At 38.3% G+C, this 24,085-nt stretch overlaps 1 protein-coding gene across 2 annotated transcripts in view; it reads left to right on the top strand.

The window, feature by feature from the left end:
- Window positions 1-22,803, top strand: part of med23 (mediator complex subunit 23) — a 51,584-nt gene extending 28,781 nt beyond the window's left edge. For both annotated transcript variants that reach the window (XM_073855818.1, XM_073855819.1), the window contains 12 exons: window positions 336-460; window positions 1,259-1,464; window positions 4,797-4,977; window positions 6,317-6,487; window positions 9,028-9,244; window positions 9,330-9,566; window positions 12,607-12,772; window positions 12,875-12,947; window positions 13,172-13,386; window positions 19,095-19,215; window positions 21,818-21,949; window positions 22,175-22,803. In XM_073855818.1, the coding sequence (XP_073711919.1) occupies window positions 336-460; window positions 1,259-1,464; window positions 4,797-4,977; window positions 6,317-6,487; window positions 9,028-9,244; window positions 9,330-9,566; window positions 12,607-12,772; window positions 12,875-12,947; window positions 13,172-13,386; window positions 19,095-19,215; window positions 21,818-21,949; window positions 22,175-22,363 (2,033 nt within the window). In that variant the 3' untranslated portion in view covers window positions 22,364-22,803. The remainder of the gene's footprint in view (window positions 1-335; window positions 461-1,258; window positions 1,465-4,796; window positions 4,978-6,316; window positions 6,488-9,027; window positions 9,245-9,329; window positions 9,567-12,606; window positions 12,773-12,874; window positions 12,948-13,171; window positions 13,387-19,094; window positions 19,216-21,817; window positions 21,950-22,174) is intronic.
- The last annotated feature ends 1,282 nt before the right edge of the window (window positions 22,804-24,085 follow it).

The raw sequence follows: 24,085 nt of genomic DNA, 5'->3' as shown, positions 1-24,085 counted from the left end.
TCCTCCTTTTTAAGTTCACGCCAGCGAGCAAACACTAGCCCAATATTGATCCTCGTCCTTCCTTTAATTCTGTCACTCTCCTGTTTTCTCTTTCTGGTCTCCTCCGACAAAACCTTGACAAAAACATCAGGAAAATAAACATCCGCTCTCACATCCGAATTTGAGGTAGTGGAGGAACAGAAGGACCCACTGATACACACTACACACTACCTTCACATCTCATCTATGACATCACCACAGTCTTCACAATGCATTTTGAACATTCACTGCATGTCGTGTATGTTTGCTTGTTCTCTGTGCTGATGTGAAGTGTGTCTGGTTTATGTTTGGTGCAGATTTTTTCACTGGATCAGACTCGATTCAGGGTACCTGGTGTAAGGAGATCCTGCAAACCATCATGAACTTCACACCTCATAACTGGGCTTCTCATACGCTCAGCTGTTTTCCCGCTCCGCTACAGGTATTTACATGAAGGCTTTCAGTGAAGCTCTCAATTCAGGTGTTTGATGGTAAAAAAAATATGAGACAGATTGACATGGCATTGTGAAAAATTATATAAAAAATAAATGGGCCTTAAGATTTGTTGTACGATTTTCAACAACATAGAGGTACAATGTACTGATGTCTACCACCAACTAAATGTGGGTGTTTTCTTTTTGTGGCTGGCTTATTTTACGTTGAGTAGATAATGTCATTTTCTCTTAAAATGTTTTTGGAATGTGGCCACCTTTAAGCTGTCCAAGATGCATATGTCCATCATTTTTCAGATGAACACATTTTCAGTTATTTCAGAAAATCATACAAATTTTTTTCAAGACTGGTCACAACAATATGCGATTTGAGATGCAACTTAGTTCAGCTCAGCAACTTTGTCTAATAGGCTTTATGCCCAGCTGCACTTATTATTGGACAAACTGATTAATCCAGGTGTACCTGACCTCAGTAGTCACAACAACAATAATCAGACACACCTGGATTAATCAGTTTGTCCAATAATGGCAGACAGGAAACAAGGAGCTGGCTGAAGTTCAGGAAGTAGTGCAGCTGGGCATAAAGCCTATTGGTCCATGTGAGAACATCAGTGCAGTTCATTATGATATATCGATGTGCATTGTACTTTAAAGTGCAAATGTGTTTCATCTATAAATGTAAAGCTGCTTTGAAACAATTGAACAATTGTGAAAAGCGCCATATAAATAAAATTGAATTGAATTGAAAATTATTAAATAATGAATTATTTTTTTTCTTTTGTTTTCAGGCATTCTTCAAGCAGAACAATGTTCCTCAAGAGAGTCGTTTTAACCTGAAGAAGAACGTTGAGGAAGAGTACAGGAAGTGGAAGTCTATGACGAATGAGAATGACATCATCACACACTTCTCCATGCAGGGCTCGCCACCGCTCTTCTTGTGTCTGCTGTGGAAGATGCTGCTGGAGACGGACCACATCAACCAGATCGGCTTCAGGTGATCAAACGCTATGTGTCCTGTTTTCTATATATCATGCTTCTTTTTACATGTTAGGCATGTGCAGAACTGTGCACTACTACATGCATTAGAGAGATTTATTATGATTTATATAATAAAAATGTGAATTATCTGAACCGTATTCCAGATCAACATGGCTTTCCTGGTCTAGATCTTCCAGCAGTCCAAATTGTGTGTAATGTGTTAGGTCCATAAATTTGTTTAGTGATGATCTGCAGGGATAGTTAGTGGTGCTGGATATACATTTGTTTTTGTTGACTAATGTGTTTGATACTCTCGGAGGATATTAGTCTATTACTGCATGAGGTAGTTACAGGTCACAAGTGTAAACACCTGTAAGATGACATTGGGTAGGTAAGATGGGTCTGGTAGCGTCCTCCATTTTTAGGCTTTATAGTTTTTGATAAAACACACTGGGTCTCTTTAAATAATAATTGCGTACGTTTTTCATATTTATTCGCACAAATAAACTTCTCAAAAAAACTTGCTGCCTAATTCACAACACGTGCATACGCACAAGAATTTGTTCTTACGTTAACGAATTTTAAGTTTTCTTATTGAGCGGCCATGTACACAAGGTTGGCAATACACGCCCAAACCAGCTACATAAAAGAGCTTTCCACAGCGCTGCGCTTTTCCACAAAACATTTTAGAGAAGTTTGTCACCGAAGCAAAAGAGCTGGAAAATAAATCCATGATCATATTTATTATCGTAATGTTCTGTTTTGCTTTGCATTTTTTATTTGGGAGGTTTTGCTGTAGCTGACGCCAAATTTGCTGTATGTCTACTGGAGTAATGTTAATAAAAACGAAGTATGGGAGGTGATAACAAAGAGATTTAATATGACTTCAACAGAGATGCACATCTTTAAAATAAAACAGACAGAAGATCAAGTGCGTGAGGTTTGGACTTCTCATTACATCTACATAATGTTTACATTAGGCATAAAGACGCTTTAATATATAGAGATTTAAAAAGTGAGAAAGCAAGACGTGAAGATTTGTCATTACGCGCATATTTATATGTGTAGAAAATATAATGTAATGTATTATGTACTGACTGTATAATAATAGTATAGATAATGTATAAAATAGTATAGAATATGGAAAATTTTTATTAAAAATATATTTATGTAAATATTGTATATCGACATTATTACTTACATTATAATTATAGCACAAATTCGTGCATAGAGTACGCATACTTAGTGAATGAGGTCTTCTGACCTGTGCCGATCGGTTTTGCTTACACCGTTTATGGAATTTTCCATATAAAAAAATTATTTTAAGCATTTATATGACCCAACACGTTATCAGTTTATTAACCCTTTCCCCACCAAGTTGCCTGCCAGCATTTTTTTTGATTTTCACAAAAGTTTCACAAAATGGCTCTTATTGTATCTTCCACAAAGGTTCTCTTCTATAAATATATAAACATACAATACATCAAATAAAAGAACAACCCTCTGCTTTCAAACAAACAACAAATAAACAAAAATAATCTTCATTTGTTCTCTTTTTATTACCTCTCAAATATGGGTAAATTTCTTTAAAAATATTTTTTTTAGCAAAAGCTGAGATAATTGCATTTTTGTAAATAACTTATGTAAGAGATCAGAGTTTGAACGATGATCAAAACATATGCTTGATGCTTCAGTTATTTATAAGTTGGGTAAGAGCACCACGTAGTGGATAATAGAGGAAATATAGATTACCGTAAATACTCGGCATAATTAGCGTAAAGGGGGGTAAGTTTTCATATTTCTGCGTTGACATGCAAACACACATGGCAGTTTTTCGTGATTGCCCTCAGAGTCTCCGGCCGCCACTGCTCATGAATATTTATAAAATAATATGAACTGCAATACATCGCCATTTTACAACTTATGATGTTAACACAATGTAGATTTTTAAACCTGGAAGACAAAAGTAGAGCAAAAAGCTCAAATGTACCCACTTTTCTTCTACTGTTAAAACTAACAGATGCTATCATATGATATAAAACACAACCATACCTGTTAACATGTCAGGAAATGTTTAGTTTTTAGTGATGCTTTAAATTCTTGCCTGGCTGCCAAATCTGCACAGCGGTGATCCATGCTTACTGTCTTCCCTCGTCTTACATTTGTATTTTCCATATGCTAGGCCTATTGTTCCAGAGGTCAGTTAGTTACTAGCCAGACCAGAATTTAACTTATGGCCAGACGCGTAATGGCGTCAGCGTGCGTGTGTCCAATTGAAATCGTCTATATGACAGCTTTAAGAGATTGAAACTGAAGTCACGATGATATCTTCTAGTGAGTAATTCACTACTGTCAATGAGAACTGAATCACAACTGGTTTATTTTGTTGATAACTTTTTTGTTTTTTCATCTAAAATTATTAGGTTTATCTAGGTTCTTCAATCTGCTTATCCAATCTCAATTTTACATCCTTTTGTGCCCTTTTCTGCTTGACCCCGGTATTGCTGCTTGCAGCTATATTTAAAAAAAAATTATACAATCATGAATCTGAATCAGTTTGATGATTCTTTTACTAAATGAATCTGGTTACCGAATGAACATCTAACTGAACCTTAGATCATTATTATCTGTTATGTAAATTTAGTATGAATAGTAATATGACCTATATAGTCAGTCAGTGACTAGTTGTGTTTAGTTAAAGATTGCCAACAGTTGACTGACTGTGGATCTTAAACACAGATTACAGATTAATCACATCACACACTGCTCTTAATGTCTGTAAACTGAATTGTAAAGTTTTGCTGTGTTCAAATTATGACAAAGATTATGGGGGTCCCCTAGCTAAACCCCCCTTGTCATTATAGGGTCGCCATGAATTAAAATGTCATGATACTGGGGCAACATCTTTTGTTGGTCCTCGGTCAACGTTTTAATCAAAGAAACCCCAATTTACCCTTAACTCAAACCCCAAACATTTTTACCCCTCAAATTAGTGTGAAATAATAGTTTAAGAAGAATTTTTAATAGCCCCTTACCCAATCCCAATGTGAGGCGCACTTGAGAGTACATTTATTTCAGACAAATCTTTTTGATTGGTTTATTGCGGAATTGGGACAAATAATGGATCGCTTTGTGGCAGCGCAGCATGAAAATTTTAAGTTCATGTAGTATTTTAACTTTATTAAAAACAAGGGGACCCCCCAAATTGATATTTTTGTGCTTTATAGGGGGTCCCTCAAGGCTTATAGGAGGTCCAGGACCACCCCAGCCCCCCCCCCCCCCCATTTGAACACTGGGGTTTAGTGAACTAAACAAACAAATATATTGTGTTATTGTATTGTGTGTCAGGGTTCTGGAGAGGATCGGGGCTCGTGCGCTGGTGGCACATGTACGGACGTTTGCTGATTTTCTGGTGTATGAGTTCTCCACATCAGCAGGAGGACAGCAGCTGAACAAGTGTATTGAGATTCTGAATGACATGGTGTGGAAATACAACATTGTGACCCTGGACAGACTCATCCTTTGCCTGGCCATGAGAGAACTGACTTTCTCATATAAAAAAACAGACATGCTGTCACCCTGAAACAACTTTACGATGAGTTATAGCTCAGCACAGAGCGTCCTGTTTGTACTCGACCTTGTAAGTTTATGACCCTGCCTGTGAAAACTCAGCTATAGTCTAAAGTGATTTACTGTTTTCCACATACTACATAATGTAAAGAACATTATGTGAAAATATAAATCAGACTGAGTAAGGTCATGTCAAAGATTGAAATCGATGTGAAATTAGATGTTGCTGCTCCTGTAACCCATTATTAGACTTTAGTCTGGATTTTACAGACAGTGTCATATATTGTCCCTCACCCATAAATGAAAGTCATTATTTGCACTCCACCATGTTTTTATTTCTGTAGAACATGTGGAGTCCCTCAAGGCTCCATTCTTGGTCCCATTCTCTTTTCTTTATATTTACTTCACTAGGATCTATTTTTAAAAAACATGATCTTGTTTCATTGTTTCACAGCTTTATCTGCTGTTAAAAAGGAAAGATGCATACTCCATTACACTATTTCTTGAGTGTTGTGAGGATGTTAAAACCTGGATGGCATTCATTTTTTATAATTTAATGAGGTGAAAACAGAAGTTATATTGTTTAGGCCTGGTGGTGAGTCTGCGGATCTAGATTTGTGTGTTTTAAAACCGAATGTTTAGCCTACTGTGAAGAATTTATTATTATATGTGATGGTGATTTTAAACTGAACAAACAGATTAATTTAGTAATTAAATCCATTTTTTTCCAATTGAGGCAACTATTCAAAGTTAAGCCTTTCCTTTCGTTTAGTGATTTTGAGAGAGTTATACATGCTTTTATTTTCTACTCATCTTGACTGTTGTAATGGCCTCTTTGTGGCGTTAATCAAACTTATCATTCACATCTACATATGATACAGAATGCTGCTGCTCGCTTGTTAACTGGTACCCGTAAGCGAGAACATATCACACCTATTCTTACATCTCTACACTGGCTTCCTGTACGTTTTAGAATTGATATTAAGATTTTAGTGTTAGTTTTTAAAGCATTACAAAGGTTAGCACTAAGCGATCTTTCAGATTTAATACAGCCACATACTCCAAGAACTTGGCAAAAAAGCTTTTGGGGTGGCAGCCCCGAAACTATGGAATAGTTTGCTACTAATTGTAAGGCAGGCCCAAACACTTTCCATGTTTAAATCAAACCTTAAAACCTATTGTATAGTCTAGGATTTAATTGTTAAAGACATGAGTGAAGTGTCAGGTTGGAGGTGTTTGCTAAAAGCTCTTTTGTCTATAGAGATGTTCTTCATTGATGATTGTGTGTTTTCCTGCAGGCCATGAGAAGTCATGAGGGAAATGAAGCTCAGGTCTGTTATTTCATCATTCAACTTCTTCTCCTCAAACCCAATGACTTCCGCAATCGTGTCAGTGATTTTGTGAAGGAAAACGCTCCAGAGCACTGGCTGCAGAGTGACTGGCACACCAAACACATGACTTATCACAAGGTAACACAATCAACATTCTGCTATAATAATCATGTGATGAGCTCAGATGCAAAAGCCGCTAAACGCCACCTCCGTCAATTATGCTTAAACTGATAGCATGTGGGGTCGTGTATCCTTTTAAAAGTTACACAGTGCAGCTTTAATGCAGATTCAATGAAGATTTCCAATCACCGCAATGATTGCATATCTCTCTAAAAACTCAAGGGGGAGCTGCAGGCGCCTGTATAAACAAGACAGTATCAGATTACTTTTAAATATGTGTTATGTGTATTATTATTTACTGCCAGATAAACCTTGAAAAATATTTAATTTAAATAATCACAACAATTTGTGAAAATTATTTCATAAACAAACAAAAAAATGTTTGAGAACTAAATGTCAAAGCAAAAATATGCTGACCTCTTCACTTTCAAGACAAACACAAATACAATACCCAGTGTCATGCAATTGATTTTTTTTACCTAAATGAATGAATTTAAATGTGACTGCTAATCCCACATAGGCAGATTACAGATTGGTTAAGAAGTAAGTGTCTGAAATCGATGATGAAATGACATCAACACAACGCCGATTCAATCAAATAACAGCAGCAGCCGTCTACATGATATAAAGTACAGAAAGATCTGAGGGAAGTTATTTTATGTACATGCATTGAGACAGGCACACATCAGGAGTCAACAACCAAGAGATTTAAAGTTAAAAAAAAGTACAGTTTTTAGCAGTTTAAACACTTTTATAGGAAAAAATACTCACCATCGAGAGACTGCACTGTGTACGGCTCACCATCAGTCCTCAGACACACAGACAATTTTTATGGATTGACCTCTTAGATTTGAAAAACAAATGAATCTGAGTTCAGGACATTAAACTGAATGTGTAACGTGATGGTTCATATGCCAACAGACATTATCAGCTCACTCCATCATCTCTACATGTGTCTGTGTTATATTCAGTAAAGGTTTCTCTCTGATTGCTCTGACATTCAGATTGTGTGCTTAACATCATGATTCACTACACAGCTGCTGTTCAAACTCTCACTGAGTTTAGATGACAAATATCATTACCTGCAGAACTCAACTAAAATATTCCCATAAGTCATCTTCAGACTAAACCCTACTGGTTGGTTTACTGTAGCTGCCATATGCACACGTGTGAGATTGTCTAGTTAATGTCAATAAAGCCGTTACTGACTGTCTTTTTTAAGGGGCAGGTCTTGCTTCAGTACAGCCTACATCATTTCTCTCATTATTTCTTCTATTTTTGTAATTAGATGTGTGTTTCCACACTGATCTGAGAACAGAATGATGTAGCAGACTAAACTACTGCTGCACGCGACCATTGCACATTGAGGAATTCCACATCTATATGCTATTCTTAGCTTTGATGTAGTTTATTTTCAGTTTCATCATGTTGACGGGTTAGAAGCGAGGGGCAAACTTCCAATCTCTCCGATGAAGCCAACACAGAGTGATTTAAACTGCAATTCATCGACTGACCACTAGAGGCTGGCTCCGAAAGGGAGTCAATTCCCATAGACCCCCATGTTAAAATGGCCAACTTTACAGTAGAAAATAATATGTTTACAGCCTGGTACAAAAAGTGTTTTAGATCTATATAGCTTATTTTCCCCTTCATGACAACTGTGAGTGGGGTGATTTTTTTTGTTACTCATTCGTTTAAATATTAAGCCTTAAAGTTCTGCATAATTAAGGGCGTGGCCACTATAGTGACGGGTGAACTGCCACTGCGGTCACTTCCGTCGAGCTAGGCGGTCGTGGTTTCAGCACCCAGCCACTTCAGCTTCACTCATGTCCCGCCTCTTTAGCCATTTTTGGCTATCCGCGAGTGACGCGTTGCCAAGATGGCCGCCAACTACTGCCGTCAAAAAATCTCTCCACAAACCTATGGGGTCCATATTTTTTTAAAGTCTATGGTTTAATGTAGCCGTGCAAAAGCAAGACAGTGGTGTTCATGAAATGCAATGTGCCACATCAGATGCTTCATGTAGTTTGACACTGGCTGTGTTCAAAAACGTAGGCAGCTGACTTGTTGCCTCGCTGCCTCATGAGGCAATGACTTTGGAGACATGAAGGCAGCTCAGAGAAACGCTTTTGGACACACTTCATAGGCAGCGTGTTTGAAATATAAACAGAGAGCGCCTTTGTGAAAACTAATCACATATTTGAAAACTACAATAATAATTTCTCGCTAGAAATGCAATTTAAAAGGTGTAAAAAGTGAAAACATACATTTATTTACACTACATTTGTGCTCTAGCCGCTTTCTTGGCTGCCATTTTATTTTGTCGAACTCGACCAGGCTCGACCAATCACATTCCCCATGCGCGCACATGCATAGAATTGTGGGACAAGATCTCAGGAGTCAGGAAGTAAACCTAACATTGTATTCGGACAGGCCTTGATGCCTTCCTGCCTTGGAATGCGGCAGCAATTTAGAGTTTTCAGAAGCAGGCACTATCTCACATCTACCTGCTGAAGTCCTGTCTCTCTCTCTTTCTTTCTTTCTTTCTTTCCCTTCAGAAATATCCAGAGAAGTTGTACTTTGAAGGTCTGGCAGAACAGGTCAATCCTCCCATCCAGTTGCAGTCCCAGTACCTTCCCATTTACTTTGGTAATGTTTGTCTGCGTTTCCTGCCCGTGTTTGACATCGTCATCCATCGGTTCCTTGAGCTGTTGCCTGTTTCTAAATCTCTGGAGACATTACTCGATCATCTGGGTGGGCTCTACAAGTTTCACGGTAAGATATGTGTCACATACACCTGTGAAACTGAGATTTTCTTCCCTTCTGGTTTTAATGGCTCATCTGACTCTTTCCTGCACAGATCGACCGGTGACGTACCTGTACAACACACTCCATTATTATGAGCGACATCTACGAGATCGCACTAACCTGAAGAGAAAGTTAGTTCATGCCATCATGAGTTCACTGAAGGACAACCGTACACCCGGCTGGTGTCTCAGCGAGACGTACCTGAAGTGCGGTATGAACCCCAGAGATGACAACGTCTGGATACCGGATGACACTTATTACTGCAAACTCATTGGTCGACTCGTGGACAATATCCTTTACAGTGCACGGCAGAATCTCTTCAGATATAATACAGATACTTCGTCTGATTGTGGACAATTAAGAGTTTTGAGAAAAATTACGCAGTTATAGAAGTTATGTAGAAGTTATTGTCGATCGGTAGAAGAACTCATGAAATTGGAGATTAGGGATTTGTGGCTTTAAGTCCATGCCTGTTCTAGGGTTTTAAACAGATTACTTGCAATGCATAATTTATGACTTTGGCAAATTAACTTTTTCCCTGCCAGTGTTTTTAAAAAAGCTGACCGCCAGAATTTTTTATGATTTTCACAAAAGATGAATGCCTTCCAGAAAATGTTTCTTCTTTGGATATATAAACACACTGCTTTCAAACAAAAAAAAACTTCATCCTACCTTCATTTGTTCTCTTTTTATCACCTCTCAAATATGGGTAGGTTTCTTCAAAAATAGCAAATTTTGAACAAAAAGCTGAGATAATTGCGATCAGAGATCAGATTCAGAGCGATGATCAAAACATACATGGAGTTTGAACGGTTTTCCCTAAGGGGATACTTCCAGGTTTTAAAAGCTGGGTAAGAGCGCCACCTGGTGGATAATAAGAAATATAGATTGCCGGAAAACTTGTCATTGGCAGGGAAGTGTTTTCTTTTAATTGACGAGTTAACTCTTCAATGGCGGGGAAAGAGTTAAAGGTACACTGCAAAAAATGACTTTCTTAGTATTTTGGTCTTGTTTTCAGTACAAATACAAAAAATTCTTAAATGAAGATGCATTTTTGAGTAAAATAAACATTAAGTGAATTTAAAACAAGCAAAAAAATCTGCCAATGGGGTAAGAAAAAAATCTAGAAAATTTTTCTTAAAGGTGCAGTGTGTAAATTCTCCTCACCTCTCGCTTTTGAACTTAGTAAAAAAAGTTTATCCGTTAAGTAGGGCTGGGTATTGTTAGGAATTTTACAATTCGATTCGATTTCGATTCAATATTGATTTACTTACTTCGATATCGATTCGATAATAAGTAAATACACAAGCAATTAAGTACCTGAGTATATTTTTAAATAATGTGTGTAGTAGTACTAATGTTTGATCACGTTGATGGTGCAGGCTTGAAAGAAGTGCTGCTGTTTGCCATCTTTGATCTTTCTGTTTTGAAAAAGCGCTTCTTGTACAACGCTGAACGCTCTCACTAGAGTGTTGCCCACAGCGCCGCCACTGGCCGGGGGGGGGGCTGAATCGATTCATAGGATTTGATGAATCGATATTGAATTGAGAAACAAATAATTGCAATGCATTGATTAATTTATACACCTCTGATAATATAGTTTTGTATATTATTTAGCATTTCGGTCAAGAGATCCTTCTAAAAATTACACACTGCACCTTTAACTCTTTCCCCACCATTGACGAGTTATCTTGTCAATTATCTCGAGTTATCTCGTCAATTAAGAGAAACAATTTGCATAAAAAGTGTTCCAGATACATTCTTATGTTAATCTGCAATACCGCGATTATCCACTTACCCAATTTATGAATAAACTGAAGCCAAAACGTTATTTACTAATTTTAAACTCTTGTGTATGTTTTGATAATCATTCTGTATCTGATCTCTAACAAAATTCCTTCATAAAAATTTTATTATTTCAGCTTTTTGCTAAAAAATTTTGTTTAAAAGAAAAATACCCATATTTAAGAGTTTATAAGGAGAGAAAAAAATGAAAGTTTTTTTCCTGTTTTGTTTGTTTGTTTGTTTATTGTTTGTTTGAAAGCAGAGGGTCTGTTCTTTCTATTCATTTGATATATTTGTATGTTAATATATTTAAAGAAGAACATTTTCCTGAAAGACATTTTGTGAAACTTTGTGAAAATCACAAAAAATGTTGGCGGGCAACTTTTCGAAAAATGACTGGGGGGGAATGAGTTAAACACTTAAGTTATTTCTTAGCCCAATAGCAGATTTTTTGCTTGTTTTAAGCTCAAATTCACTTAAATTGTATTTTTTTGTCTAAAAACTAGACTTATTTTCTTAGGTCATTTTGCTCATAAAGAAAATACATCTTGATTTAAAGCTCCCGTTCTTTCTGTGTTTTTGAAGCTTTTATTTGTGTTTATAGTGGGCAATATAACATGTGTTCATGTTTCACGTGTAAAAAAAGCGGTATTTTTCACACAGTTTACTTATCTGTATAGCGCTGTTTTCACTGTCCTCAAAACAGGCTGATGTCTTCCTTGTTAGGTGAAGTCCCTCCTTCAGAAATAAGTATGGAGTTCTGATTGTGTAGTTTGTTTAGTGTGTTGTGATTCGCACAGCTTAGCTTAGCAGAGCCATTTGAGCCAAAGCTGGTGACTGACGTATTCCTGTGGGCGGAGTTTAGTCAACAAACTGTTTTACTGACGTCATTAAAGCAGGAAGTAGAGGGCTGTAGTCCAAACCAGCCGTTCGCTGTAGGTTTCGAAAGGAATTCTATTAAAGAAAATATATCACCTGGCAGTGAACTTTGAGCTTTATTGTTTTACAGGTATTATTTATGCTATTATAGCAACATTACACACTAACTAGGGTTTAAAAATGGGATCAGGAAGAACGTGACCTTTAAGTATTTTTAGATATTTGTACTGAAAACAAGACAAAAATACTAAGTAAGAAAGTCATTTTTTGCACTGTACCTTGTTTCGAAACTGTGTCTTTAGATACAGGTTAAAGCAACACTATGTAGTTTCCATGTAAAAATGACCTACAGCTCCCCCATGTGGTTGAAAAGTGCAACAGTGCCTGGTATCAGACACTCTTCTGCAGGCTGGGGGAGGGCCGGGGCTGTATGCTCTACCCTCCACTGCCACTTTCAGAGTGTGCTTGTAGCAGCTAGGAGGCTGCTCAGGTTGCAGCAACAGTATAATTTGTCCAGTTAAAAGTTGTTCTATCACTGAAATAATTTTAGAGACATTATTTAAAGGTAAAAAAACGACATAGTGTTGCTTTAATATAAGAATGGTAATTGAAGTAGATACTGTGGTGAAGTGTCATGTCAGAGGGTTTTCTTTAACTAATGTCACCCATGGCTGGTAAATCTCCAGGTCCGTTTCCTAACTGTGATTGGCGCTTTAATGAGTTTCCAAACCCTGCTGCTCACGCGTTACACGTCACCTGTGTGGAGCTCATGGCTCTTGCGGTGCCAGGCAAAGATGTGGGAAACGCTTTACTCAATGTAGTGCTAAAGAGGTTAGACTTCCTTATCTGCTGATGCTGATGGTTATCAGACTGAATTGTTATCTGTGTGAGAAGTGCCTGATGTGTATTTGTATCTGCCGTGTCGTTTTACAGTCAGCCGTTGGTTCCCCGTGAGAACATCACAGCGTGGATGAACGCTATTGGACTGGTCATCACAGCTCTCCCTGTATGCACACTTCTTTATCGTCTCTCATTATTTTATCATATAAGAGGCTTCTGTAATAACGGCCATGACTTTATGAAGTATTTAAACGATGAGTTTAATGGGCTGTCAAGGTTTATGTCTGTTGTTCAGAGCACACCGAGGTGTACTTGTATTTGACCTTCAGGTTATATTGTCATTTAATTATAAAACCTTCATTGATTTTCTTTCTTCTTGTTCTCTCTCAGGAGCCGTACTGGATCGTCCTTCACGATCGGATCGTGAGCGTGGTCAGCAGTCCGGTTCTGAGTTCAGAGACGGAGTGGGTCGGTTATCCGTTTCAGTTGTTGGATTTCACAGCCTGTCACCAGTCTTATTCAGAGATGCATTGCAGTTATGTCCTGGCGTTGGCACACGCCGTCTGGCATCACTCCAGTATCGGACAGCTCTCTCTTATACCCAAGTAAGAAGATATTTTTATTTCAGATAAACCCACCAGTACCTATGAGTCAGACAGTCTCTTTCTGTGTAAGTGGAGATTGTATTGTCAGAATATACTGCAGTATTGACCCAGCATTGTGACATTGGTCAATAGTCTGACTTTGCAATAACACTAACCGCTCATTTTACAATCTGCTTTAAACACAATTTATTATAAAACTCTTTGTGCAAGAGGTGTGAGTTACATCACAGTGCATGCATAACAAAAGAGTTGAAGAAACATTAGGATCAGATCAGATCTGTACTGTAATGTCTCAAAGACAGCTGATCTCATCTGAATGGGCCTGTAAGCAACAACCCACAACACCTCAGCAGCTGTTTAACACTTCATTAAAAACAGAACTGTGGCAGATGTATTTTTGCAAGGTTATTTATACATTTGATTTGATTTAATTCAGATGTTAAACACTAAGTTGTTTTGTAACAGTGCTGTAAGTGTGGCACACACAGATCTTGGCAGCGTGTGACAGAGCGTTCTGTAGTCACGACACGACTTAAGCAGAATGTTAAACTACCAAAGACGTGCTACTCATACCAAATCCCTTCAGATGGTTAGAAGAAACTTACAGCTGCCTAAAATACATTACAAGGGCATTGTTGCAATCCCAGAATGCACTTGGCCAAGCTCGGAGAATAAATGAAATAATGATCCTCGATGTCGAGGTTAATAAATGTCTTCTGAAGGTAAACTTTATCAACTATAATAACTAGCTTCCGTTAATTGCCAATGTGCATTAAAGGATTAGTCCATTTTCTTAAAAAAAATCCAGATAATTTACTAACCACCATGTCGTCCAAAATGTTGATGTCTTTCTTTGTTCAGTCGAGAAGAAATTATGTTTTTTGAAGAAAACATTGCAGGAGTTTTCTAATTTTAATGGACTTTAATAAAGTCCAACATTTAATACTTAACTCAACACTTAACAGTTTTTTTCAACGGAGTTTCAAAGGACTATAAACGATCCCAAACGAGGCATAAGGGTCTTGTCTAGCGAGGCGATTGTCATTTTTGACGGGAGGAATAACAAATGTACGCTTTTAAAGCACAACTTCTCGTCGTGTAGATGCGGTCGTGATGCGCCAGCTGACCCCACTACGTCACCGCAGTGCGTCATGACGTCAAGAGGTCACAGAGGACGAACGCGAATCTCCGCCCCAGTGTTTACAAGTGTTGAGAAAGAGGACCGTTCCCATGTTGTTGTATGTCAACTGATACTAATTAATGTCTTTGTGTCAGTTTATTGTTTAAAATGGTCCGCAAATGTGCGTTTTATATATGTAACACGTGACCTCCCTACGTCACTACGCATTTACGTTAGGTCGCGCTGGACCGGACCTTGACGAAAAGTTGTGGTTTAAAAGTATATATTTTTTATTTTTCTTGTCAAAAATGACAATCGTTTCGCTAGATAAGACCCTTATGCCTAGTTTGGGATTGTTTATAGTCCTTTGAAACTCCGTTGAAAAAAACTGTTAAGTATTAAATGTTGGGCTCTATTAAAATCCATTAAAATTAGAAAAATTCTGCAATGTTTTCTTCAAAAAACATAATTTCTTCTGGACTGAACAAAGAAAGACATCAACATTTTGGATGACATGGTGGTGAGTAAATTATCTGGATTTTTCTTTTAAGAAAATTGAATATTCCTTTAATGGACTTTAATGGACCCCAACACATAACAGTTTTAATGCAGTTTATAATTGCAGTTTCAAAGGACTCTAAACGATCTCAAACTTATCTAGCGGAACGATTGTCATTTTTGACAAGAAAAATAAAAAATATGGACTTTTAACTTTTTACTCCTAAAACGGCTGCTAAAAACGTTTATAAAACTTATGTTATTCTAGAATAAATACCCTTGAGGGTAATCTCCTGAGGGTTTTCAGAAAAAATACTAAGAATTGTCAACGTCTACTAAAAACTTAATATCTAAGCCTCTGTAGCACTTAGAAACATGAAATAAAATGCATTTTAAAGGTAAGAATCTCCATTGGCACTAACATAACACCACATTTTTTAAAACACTTTCTCAAATTAATGAATAAGGATGCTGAATACAAAATGCTGCGCCACGCAGCAGCCGGCAGGAGGTTCAGAGTTGTGCAATGCAGTAACCGGTGGTAGATGTAATGTTTCGGTGCGAAGCATCAGGCGCAAATGGGTTTAAACCACAATTTCTCGTCTATCTCCGGTCCTGTGACGTGCCTGCGCAACCTCAAGTAATACGTCATCACGTCAAGAGGTCACAGATGACGTATGCGAAACTACGCCCCAGTGTTTACAAGTTTGGAGAAAGAGGACCATTCGAATGATACTAATTCATGTCTTTGTGTCAGTTTATTGTTTAAAATGGTTTGCAAATGTGCGTTTCATATATGTAGCACGTGACCTTTCCACGGCATTACGCAATTACGTGAGGTCGTGCTGGCTTGTCACAGGACCGGAGATAGACAAGAAGTTGTGGTTTTTAAAGTGCATTTTTTTATTTTCTTGTCAAAAATAACAATCGTTTCGCTAGATAAGACCCTTAATCCTGTTTGGGATCGTTTAGAGTCCTTTGAAACTGCAATTTCAAACTGCATTAAAACTGTTAAGTGTTGGGGTCCATGATTAAAGTCCATTAAAATGAGAAAAATCCTAAAAATGTTTTCCTCAAAAAACAGAATTTCTTCTCGATTGAACAAAGAAAGACATCAACATTTTTGATGACATGGTGGTGAGTAAATTACCTGGATTTTTTTAAAGAAAATTGACTAATCATTTAAGCGTACTCTTGCATATCACACTAGAAAAGACTCTCGCGAGAACTGTCATTTGTTTAAGCTACAGATAGCGATATCTCAGTATCCTCTTATATCAAAATTCTCCTCCATTTTCTTTAAAGAGCACCTCTTTCATTGCTAAAAACAACATTATTTTGTGTATTTGGTATAATACTGTGTGTTTGCGTGGTTTATGGTTCAAAAACACATTATTTTCCACATACCGTACATTTTTGTTTGATTGGCCAGCTAATCTGTACGTTGTGATTGGCCTGAATACCTCTGACATCAGCCGGAAATGTGACACTCTTGTGTTTTGAAGATTAGCAATACTGAGAGTAGTTCATATGGTCTTTAATACCTTATCAATACGAGCCGAATCTGATTGGTAAGGTAAGGATACTAAAACATAAAACCATGTCTGCATTTGTGATCTGAGAGAAAAGGACAATCAACAAGTGCTACTTTGTACTGCTCAAAACTTGCGTTTGAGTCATGGTTTAGTGAGTAGGACTGTATTTTCCGGACTATAAGTCGCTCCGAAGCATAAGTCGCATCAGTCAAAAAATGCGTCATAAAGAGGAAAAAACATACGTAAGTCGCACTGGACTATAAGTCGCAATTTTTTAGAAAATAATTATTCTTTTGGGGGGCATTTTGTTTGTTAAGTCTTTCTCTGTTGTCTTTAAATTAATGTTTCAGTTAACAGTTTTTTTCAGGGGTAGGCTACAGGAGCAACATAAAGCGCCCTCTCGTGGCTGTAGACAGTAATGTTTTCCTTTGATTCATGTTAGTCAGTATGAATTCATTTTGACATAAGCCGCACCTGACTAAAGGTCGCAGGACCTGCCAAACTATATTAAAAAAGTGCAACTTATAGTCCGGAAAATACGGTAAATTTTTTTATTATAAAAACATAGACTACTTACAGGCTGAGTCAGAAGCGGGTGGGATTATGATCAGGATCCATCATGTAAACGTCAACAGGCCCAGAAAGTAAACTGTTGCCTACAATCCGCGTGTTTGTTGTAGTCCAAGAAAAGAGATTTACATCATTGTTTACTTTATGATTTGTACCTTTTGCATATCGTTAAAAAATCTACTAATACACCAAAAGAAATGTAAAATGTTGAATCGGATAATTGGTGTCCTTTAAAATCCTGGGGTTAGATTTCGTCCTATTCGCGACTGGCGTTGTTTTGGTCTCTCGCATTCGTCACTATGCATCATACGCTACGTCTACGCTGAAACTCTCTGGTGAATGCATATTGGCTAACAGAAGCTGGTTCTTATAGTTCATAAGTTTTAAATATGCATATTTTTCGTACAAAATCACATTGACTACACTCAGAAGACATTTATTAACCCCTGAAGCCGTGTAGATTACTTCTGTGAAGGATGGATGCACTTTTTGGGCTCCAAAGTCAGAAGTTGTTCCCTGGTCCCTGTTTACTGTTATAAAGCTTGAAAGATCCTGGACATTTTTTTTTATAAAACTCTAATTGTGTTCATCTGATAAAAGATTATCATGTTCATTGAGGAAGGCTTGAGGGTGAGTAAATCATGGGGTTATTTTCATTCTTGTGACGTTTATGTGGTAGATTTGCTATTTTTCTAACTCTTAGAAGATGTCGTCCAAGATGGTTGTTTGTCTTTTTTTCTTTCATCAGCCCAATACAATCAAGAGTTATTTTAAATAATATGCTGACTCGTCCTTGCTTTATAATGGCTTTGACTGGGTTCAATGTTTCGAAGCTATAAAACCATGCCTTATGTTGACTTGACAAAGCCTTGAAGTCTGAAGGTTGTTCAGTCCTGATGTGAACACTGGAGCTGTTGAATGAGACATTTAAAGTTTTAATGTTATTAGTCTTGTGTCTTTGAAGTATTTATAATGCTCTTATAAAAATACTGTCAGCACACAAACCCCTTTTTAAACTAAACAGTTGTGTGTTATGTTGATTCAGTTATTGTGTTTATAAGGTACTGGAGTCTGTGTGCTTTTATGTGTGTGTATATTTTAAAGTGACTTTTATGTCACTAATGCATTCCCTGAAAATCCAACTCATCTTTGTACTGCAGTACTCTATCAGTCACATCATGTAAAAAACATCCACACATAGTATTTGATACAGCTCCTCATTTGCAGTCTAATTGTGAAACCTTGCATCGTAATTTCATTGCTGTTGATCTCCCTTTAGATCCCCCTGTGGGTTTAAAGTATTAAAAATTAAAGTATTTACGGTCAATGAATTGTCGCACACATAAAGTCATGTTCAGTGTTTTATAATGTTTTAATCAGGCGAGCTCATTCTAATGACTGACATAACACAAATAATCATCATCATCCACTGGTCAAAAACAGTTCATCTTTCTCTAAGCTTGATTTTGTTTTATGCAAGTCACTATATATAAAAAATATCACAATATCAACTCCATCTAACTTGGTTTCGATCTAACAGCGGCAGTTTGATAATGTGTGACTGAACGTTAAATGTGATGTTGTGTGACTGTGAATGTTAAAGGAACAGTATGTAGGATTGAGGCCAAAACTGGTACTGCAATCACACAACTGGTGGCCAATACACAACATGACAACATAATCATCAGTTGAGGGCTGCAACTCCACTTTTTTAATGACAATATCCTGGCAGGACCACTGTTGTCAGTGATATAAGTATTTGAAATGAAAATGATTTCCTAATGTTTAGTGACATATCAGGGCCATTTTATGATTAATTGATATACATTTCTTACATACTGTTCCTTTAAATATAATGCTGTTTGATAGTTGATGGCTGAATCCCAAACAGCCTACTTCCATAGTACGCAAAGTAGCGCTTTTTACATACTATATAGTATGGAAGTAGGCGGTTTGGGATTCAGCCGATGTTGATTGTGTGATAGGTTCCTGTCAGAGGTTCTGAAGCCCATTGTGAAGACTGAGTTCCAGCTGTTGTATGTGTATCACCTGGTGGGTCCATTTCTTCAGCGCTTCCAACAAGAGAGAACCAGATGCATGCTGGAGGTAAAGACACACACAAACACAGACACACACAGACATGCACGCACACAGACAGACACACACGCACGCACCCACACAGGCACGCATGCATGCACACAGAAACACACACACGCACGCACACACACAGACAGACACGCACGCACGCTCAGACACACACATATGCATACACACAAACACAGAAACGCACACACACACACACACACACACACACACACACACACACATTCTGGTTTCCATGTTTTGTGGGGACATTCCATAGACGTAATGCATTTTATACTGTACAAACTGTATATTCTATTCCCCTTACCTACCCCATTACCTAACCCCAACCATCACAGAAAACCCTTCTACTACTTCACGTTTTCAAGAAACATCATTCTGTTTGATTTATAAGCTTGTTTCCTCATGGGGACATCAAAATGTCCCCACAAGGTCACAAAAATACTACACTGTAAAAAATTTCTGTAAAAATTACAGCATTACTGGGAATTACTGGCAACTAGCTGCCAGTAACTTACTGTAGATTTTACATTTATGTTATTTACTGGCAACTAGCTGCCAGTAACTTACTGTAGATTTTACATTTATGTTATTTACTGGCAACTAGCTGCCAGTAACTTACTGTAGATTTTACATTTATGTTATTTACTGGCAACATTTTGTTCAAAGTTAAATGAACATGAAACATTTTCAGACTTTATCGTCTACAGTAAGTTACTGGCAACCAGCTGCAAAATTACAGCAAATTTTTTACAGTGTAGTATTCCTATCTTTGTGGGGACAATTGGTCCCCACAACGTGATAATTACCAGGTACACACACACACACACACACACACACATGCATGCACAAAGACAGGGCATACAGACAGACACTCACACAAAACGCACACACATACAGACACGCACGCACACATGCAGACACACAAATGCAGAAACACACACAGACATGCACACACAGATACACACAAACAAAGACAGGCGCATGCACGCACACAGACACGCACACATGCACACACACAAACACGCGCACACAGACAAACGCACACAAACAGACAAGCACGCAGGCACACACACACACACACACACACACACACACACACACACGGACACACACAAACAGACACGCACGCATATACACACAAACAGACACACACACACACGCAATGTACACGCACACACACACAGACATGTACGTGTGCAGAAAGACAGATGCAAACAGACACGCACACACACAAACACGCACACACACAAACAGACAAGCACGCACACACACACGGACACACACACACACACGGACACTCACAAACAGACACGCACGCATATACACACAAACAGACACACACACACACACGCATGTACACGCACACACACACAGACATGTATGCGCACAGAAAGACAGAGGCAAACAGACACGCACACACACAAACACGCGCACACACAAACAGACAAGCACGCACACACACAGACACGCACACAGACACACACACTTACAAACACAGAAACACATGCACACACAGACACGCACGCATATACACACAAACAGACACACACACGCATGTACACACAAACAGGCACACACACACACACACACACATGCACGCACACAGACAGACAGACAAACAGACACAAACACAGACACACACCAATACACACACACAGGCACGCATGCACACAGACACGCACACGTGTACACACACAAACATGCGCACACAGACACACCCACACAAACAGACAAGCACGCACACGCACAAACACAGACACCCACACAAACACGGACACACACACAGGTACACAAACCCATGAAAACACAGACACGCACGCATGTACGCACAAACAGACACATGCACGCACGCACACACGCACGCTTACACATACATACATACATGCACGCACGCACGCACGCACGCAGACAGACACATACAAACACAGACACACGCACAAACACACACGAACACGGACACATACAGGCCCACAAACATACGCACACACAGACACACACACACGCATGTACACACACAAACACAGGCACCCATGCACACAGACACAAATCCTCTTGAGTCAGAGATGCTAAACAGGCTTGAGTTCATCTACATCAAACCTTGTGAATATAACAGAGATGGCAGTGAATCTTTCACAGCAGAAGAACACAGACTGTGAAGACATGAAACAGACAAACATTAATGTTCTGTTGCTCTCCTGAGAAACTCTTACATCTCAACTGATGAATGATTCACTTATATCAGTCTGTCTGTCTGTCTCTCTCTCTCTTCACGCTGCACTTTCACCCATAAAGCCTTTAAGCTCCTCACACCACCTCTTTCATTAATGAGTTCAGTGTCTTGAGGATCACAGAGCTGATAATATCGGTCAGATCAAATCTTGCTGGCAGAATTCTTTGAAATGCATTAAAAGACTGTTTGATAAAAAGAAACTAAGTTTTTGTTGTATTAGTTGTGATATTGTGACGGTTTATGAGTACACACAAACAGAAATGATTGACCATTAAGAGCTCTGATGCTGGTGATGTGTCGTGACCTGCGTGTGTGTGTGTTTGTATATACGGCTCTCAGCTATGGTTTGAGATGAATGTTTTCTTCTTTCAGATTGGAGTGGCGTTTTATGAAATGCTTCAGGCTGTGGATCAGCACAGTAAACATCTGGCCTTTATGGACCCCATCTGTGACTTTCTTTACCACATTAAATACATGTTTACTGGAGACAGTGTCAAAGACCAGGTAACAGACTCATTGTGTTGGACTGACCGTGAACGTCTCGTGTGTCTTATAGATGAGCTGCATTCTCTTCAGAGAGACATCTAACATACAGTACACAACTCTAGTTGACAAACTCAATTTAATCCAGTCATCATTTTATTTTTACAGCCCTCAGGTGCAGTGACATTGAGATGGACTATGAGCTCTGTTTACTGATTCTCTGTCTGTCTGTCTGTCTGTCTGTAGGTGGAGCGGATTATCTGTTCACTGAGGCCGGCCATGAGACTGCGTCTCCGCTTCATCACTCACATCAGTAAGATGGAGACCACAGCCGTCTCCACGGCGACAGCCACCCCTCAGCCGACAAGCGTCTCATCTCCAGCCCCCCAGACCGGAGCTGGACCTTCTAATATTCCTCTCTCTGTGGCACAGTAAGAGCACAGCATAGAGACAGAAGTACAGTATGATCACCTTCACCTTCAACAGCTGAAAGGTTTCGGGGGTTTTGTTGTAATACTGTTAAACGTGAAGTCAATGTTGTTGGAGAAGGAGAATCAGGAGGTTTTTTAGATTCACATGAATCCAGCTTTTCATTCTCTGAATTAAACCGACTCAATCTCAGCTGGACATCTCTGCTGCCTTCAGGAAGATCAAGGATGGACCTACCAAGGTTATAATCTTTATCCTAAAAACTTTATTCTGAACTTTCGTAGAGAAACAAACCTTTTGTATGAAATAAAAGTGTGCTTTTTGTTTTTTGAGTCATGTTTTATTTTTTTACATGTAATAAATCCAGTTATGCTGTTTGTACTGTAACTGAAGCCTGAGTTAAACTGCTAAACATTCATCCGAATAAAGCCGGTGTTTGTACTACATACAGCAGAGATTTTGGATGAGCTCATTCAGTGTGATGACATCTTCAATAAAGTTGTATAAACTCTTCTTCTTCAATGTCAGGTATAGACCACTGATCTATATAAATGACTGGATTGCGCATGATGTCACAACTGTGAAGCCACCGTGCCGCCATGTTGGTATACCCAAACATTCTATTAAATCAATGGACGCGATCAGATTTTAATGATAAAACATCACTTTACTAGTCTTCCTTTTCATATTTGAAGTTACCCTGTACATTATTACAACACAAACATCCTAAGCATGTACATAGTTATTTACTGAAAGTTGTACATTTTAGTTTTTAATCAGTTATTATACATTCATCTTCATTGCAGTATCAGATCAGCAGACAGACCGCAACATATTTAGTATTAATGACAAACGTGCTCATTCTGAAATCTAAATAAATAATCATACTTTGTACCGTATGTGCATGCAATAATTTGCTGGTTTTATGTTATCTAAACTTACAAGTTACCTAAACTTATTTAGAGAAATAACTCTGACCGTATAGCTGAATGTCAAAAAAACTTTATTTATACCCGTGTCATTAACAGAACGCAGCAGACACACTCATCTTAACGGTTTTTTATAAATCCATTTTCCTGCCTGATTAAAGCATAAACATTGCAAATAACACCAGAATTAACAGTTAATTTACTTACACATATCCTAAAAATAATCTTGTGTGACTGATATGCTGTAAAGCGGGTGAATTTAAAACATGATTTTGAATGGAAGTCAATGACGCCGTCTGCCGGTTGGGTATACCAAGATGGCGGCTCGAACTTTGCGCTGGCAGAATATCACCAAATGAACATCTCAGTAGAGCTGTCAGCTACAATGTCACATTAACAGAAAAGGTTTTTTTTTATAATCCACTGTCACTTGTATAACATTTCATTTCAATAAAAGCTTGGCGATTTCCAGTGACAGGAAGTGGGCGACGTTCTAGCGATGCTACAAGGTTGAGAAAAGTTAAACTTTATACAAATCATGAGTGACTTTCGGGACTACCAATGAAGTAAAGCAGTGGAGATCACATCATCCGTCTCTCATTTGTTACTGCACGGACGGTTACTCGTTTTTTATGACAAACAAGAATATAAGAGCGCCTCCAAATGACCTTAATGAAAGAGACGGGTGACAGTCACTGGTGGTCTGAATGGGGCTTTAGGATACAGTGACCGAGATCTGAGATTTGATTGAAGTTTAGCACATAATGAGTATTACACTGCAAACAATGACATTATTTAT

The sequence above is a fragment of the Misgurnus anguillicaudatus genome, chromosome 18 (genome assembly GCF_027580225.2).
Source record: "Misgurnus anguillicaudatus chromosome 18, ASM2758022v2, whole genome shotgun sequence".
Lineage (NCBI taxonomy): Eukaryota > Metazoa > Chordata > Actinopteri > Cypriniformes > Cobitidae > Misgurnus > Misgurnus anguillicaudatus.
This window is presented reverse-complemented; position numbering and strand designations above follow the sequence as displayed.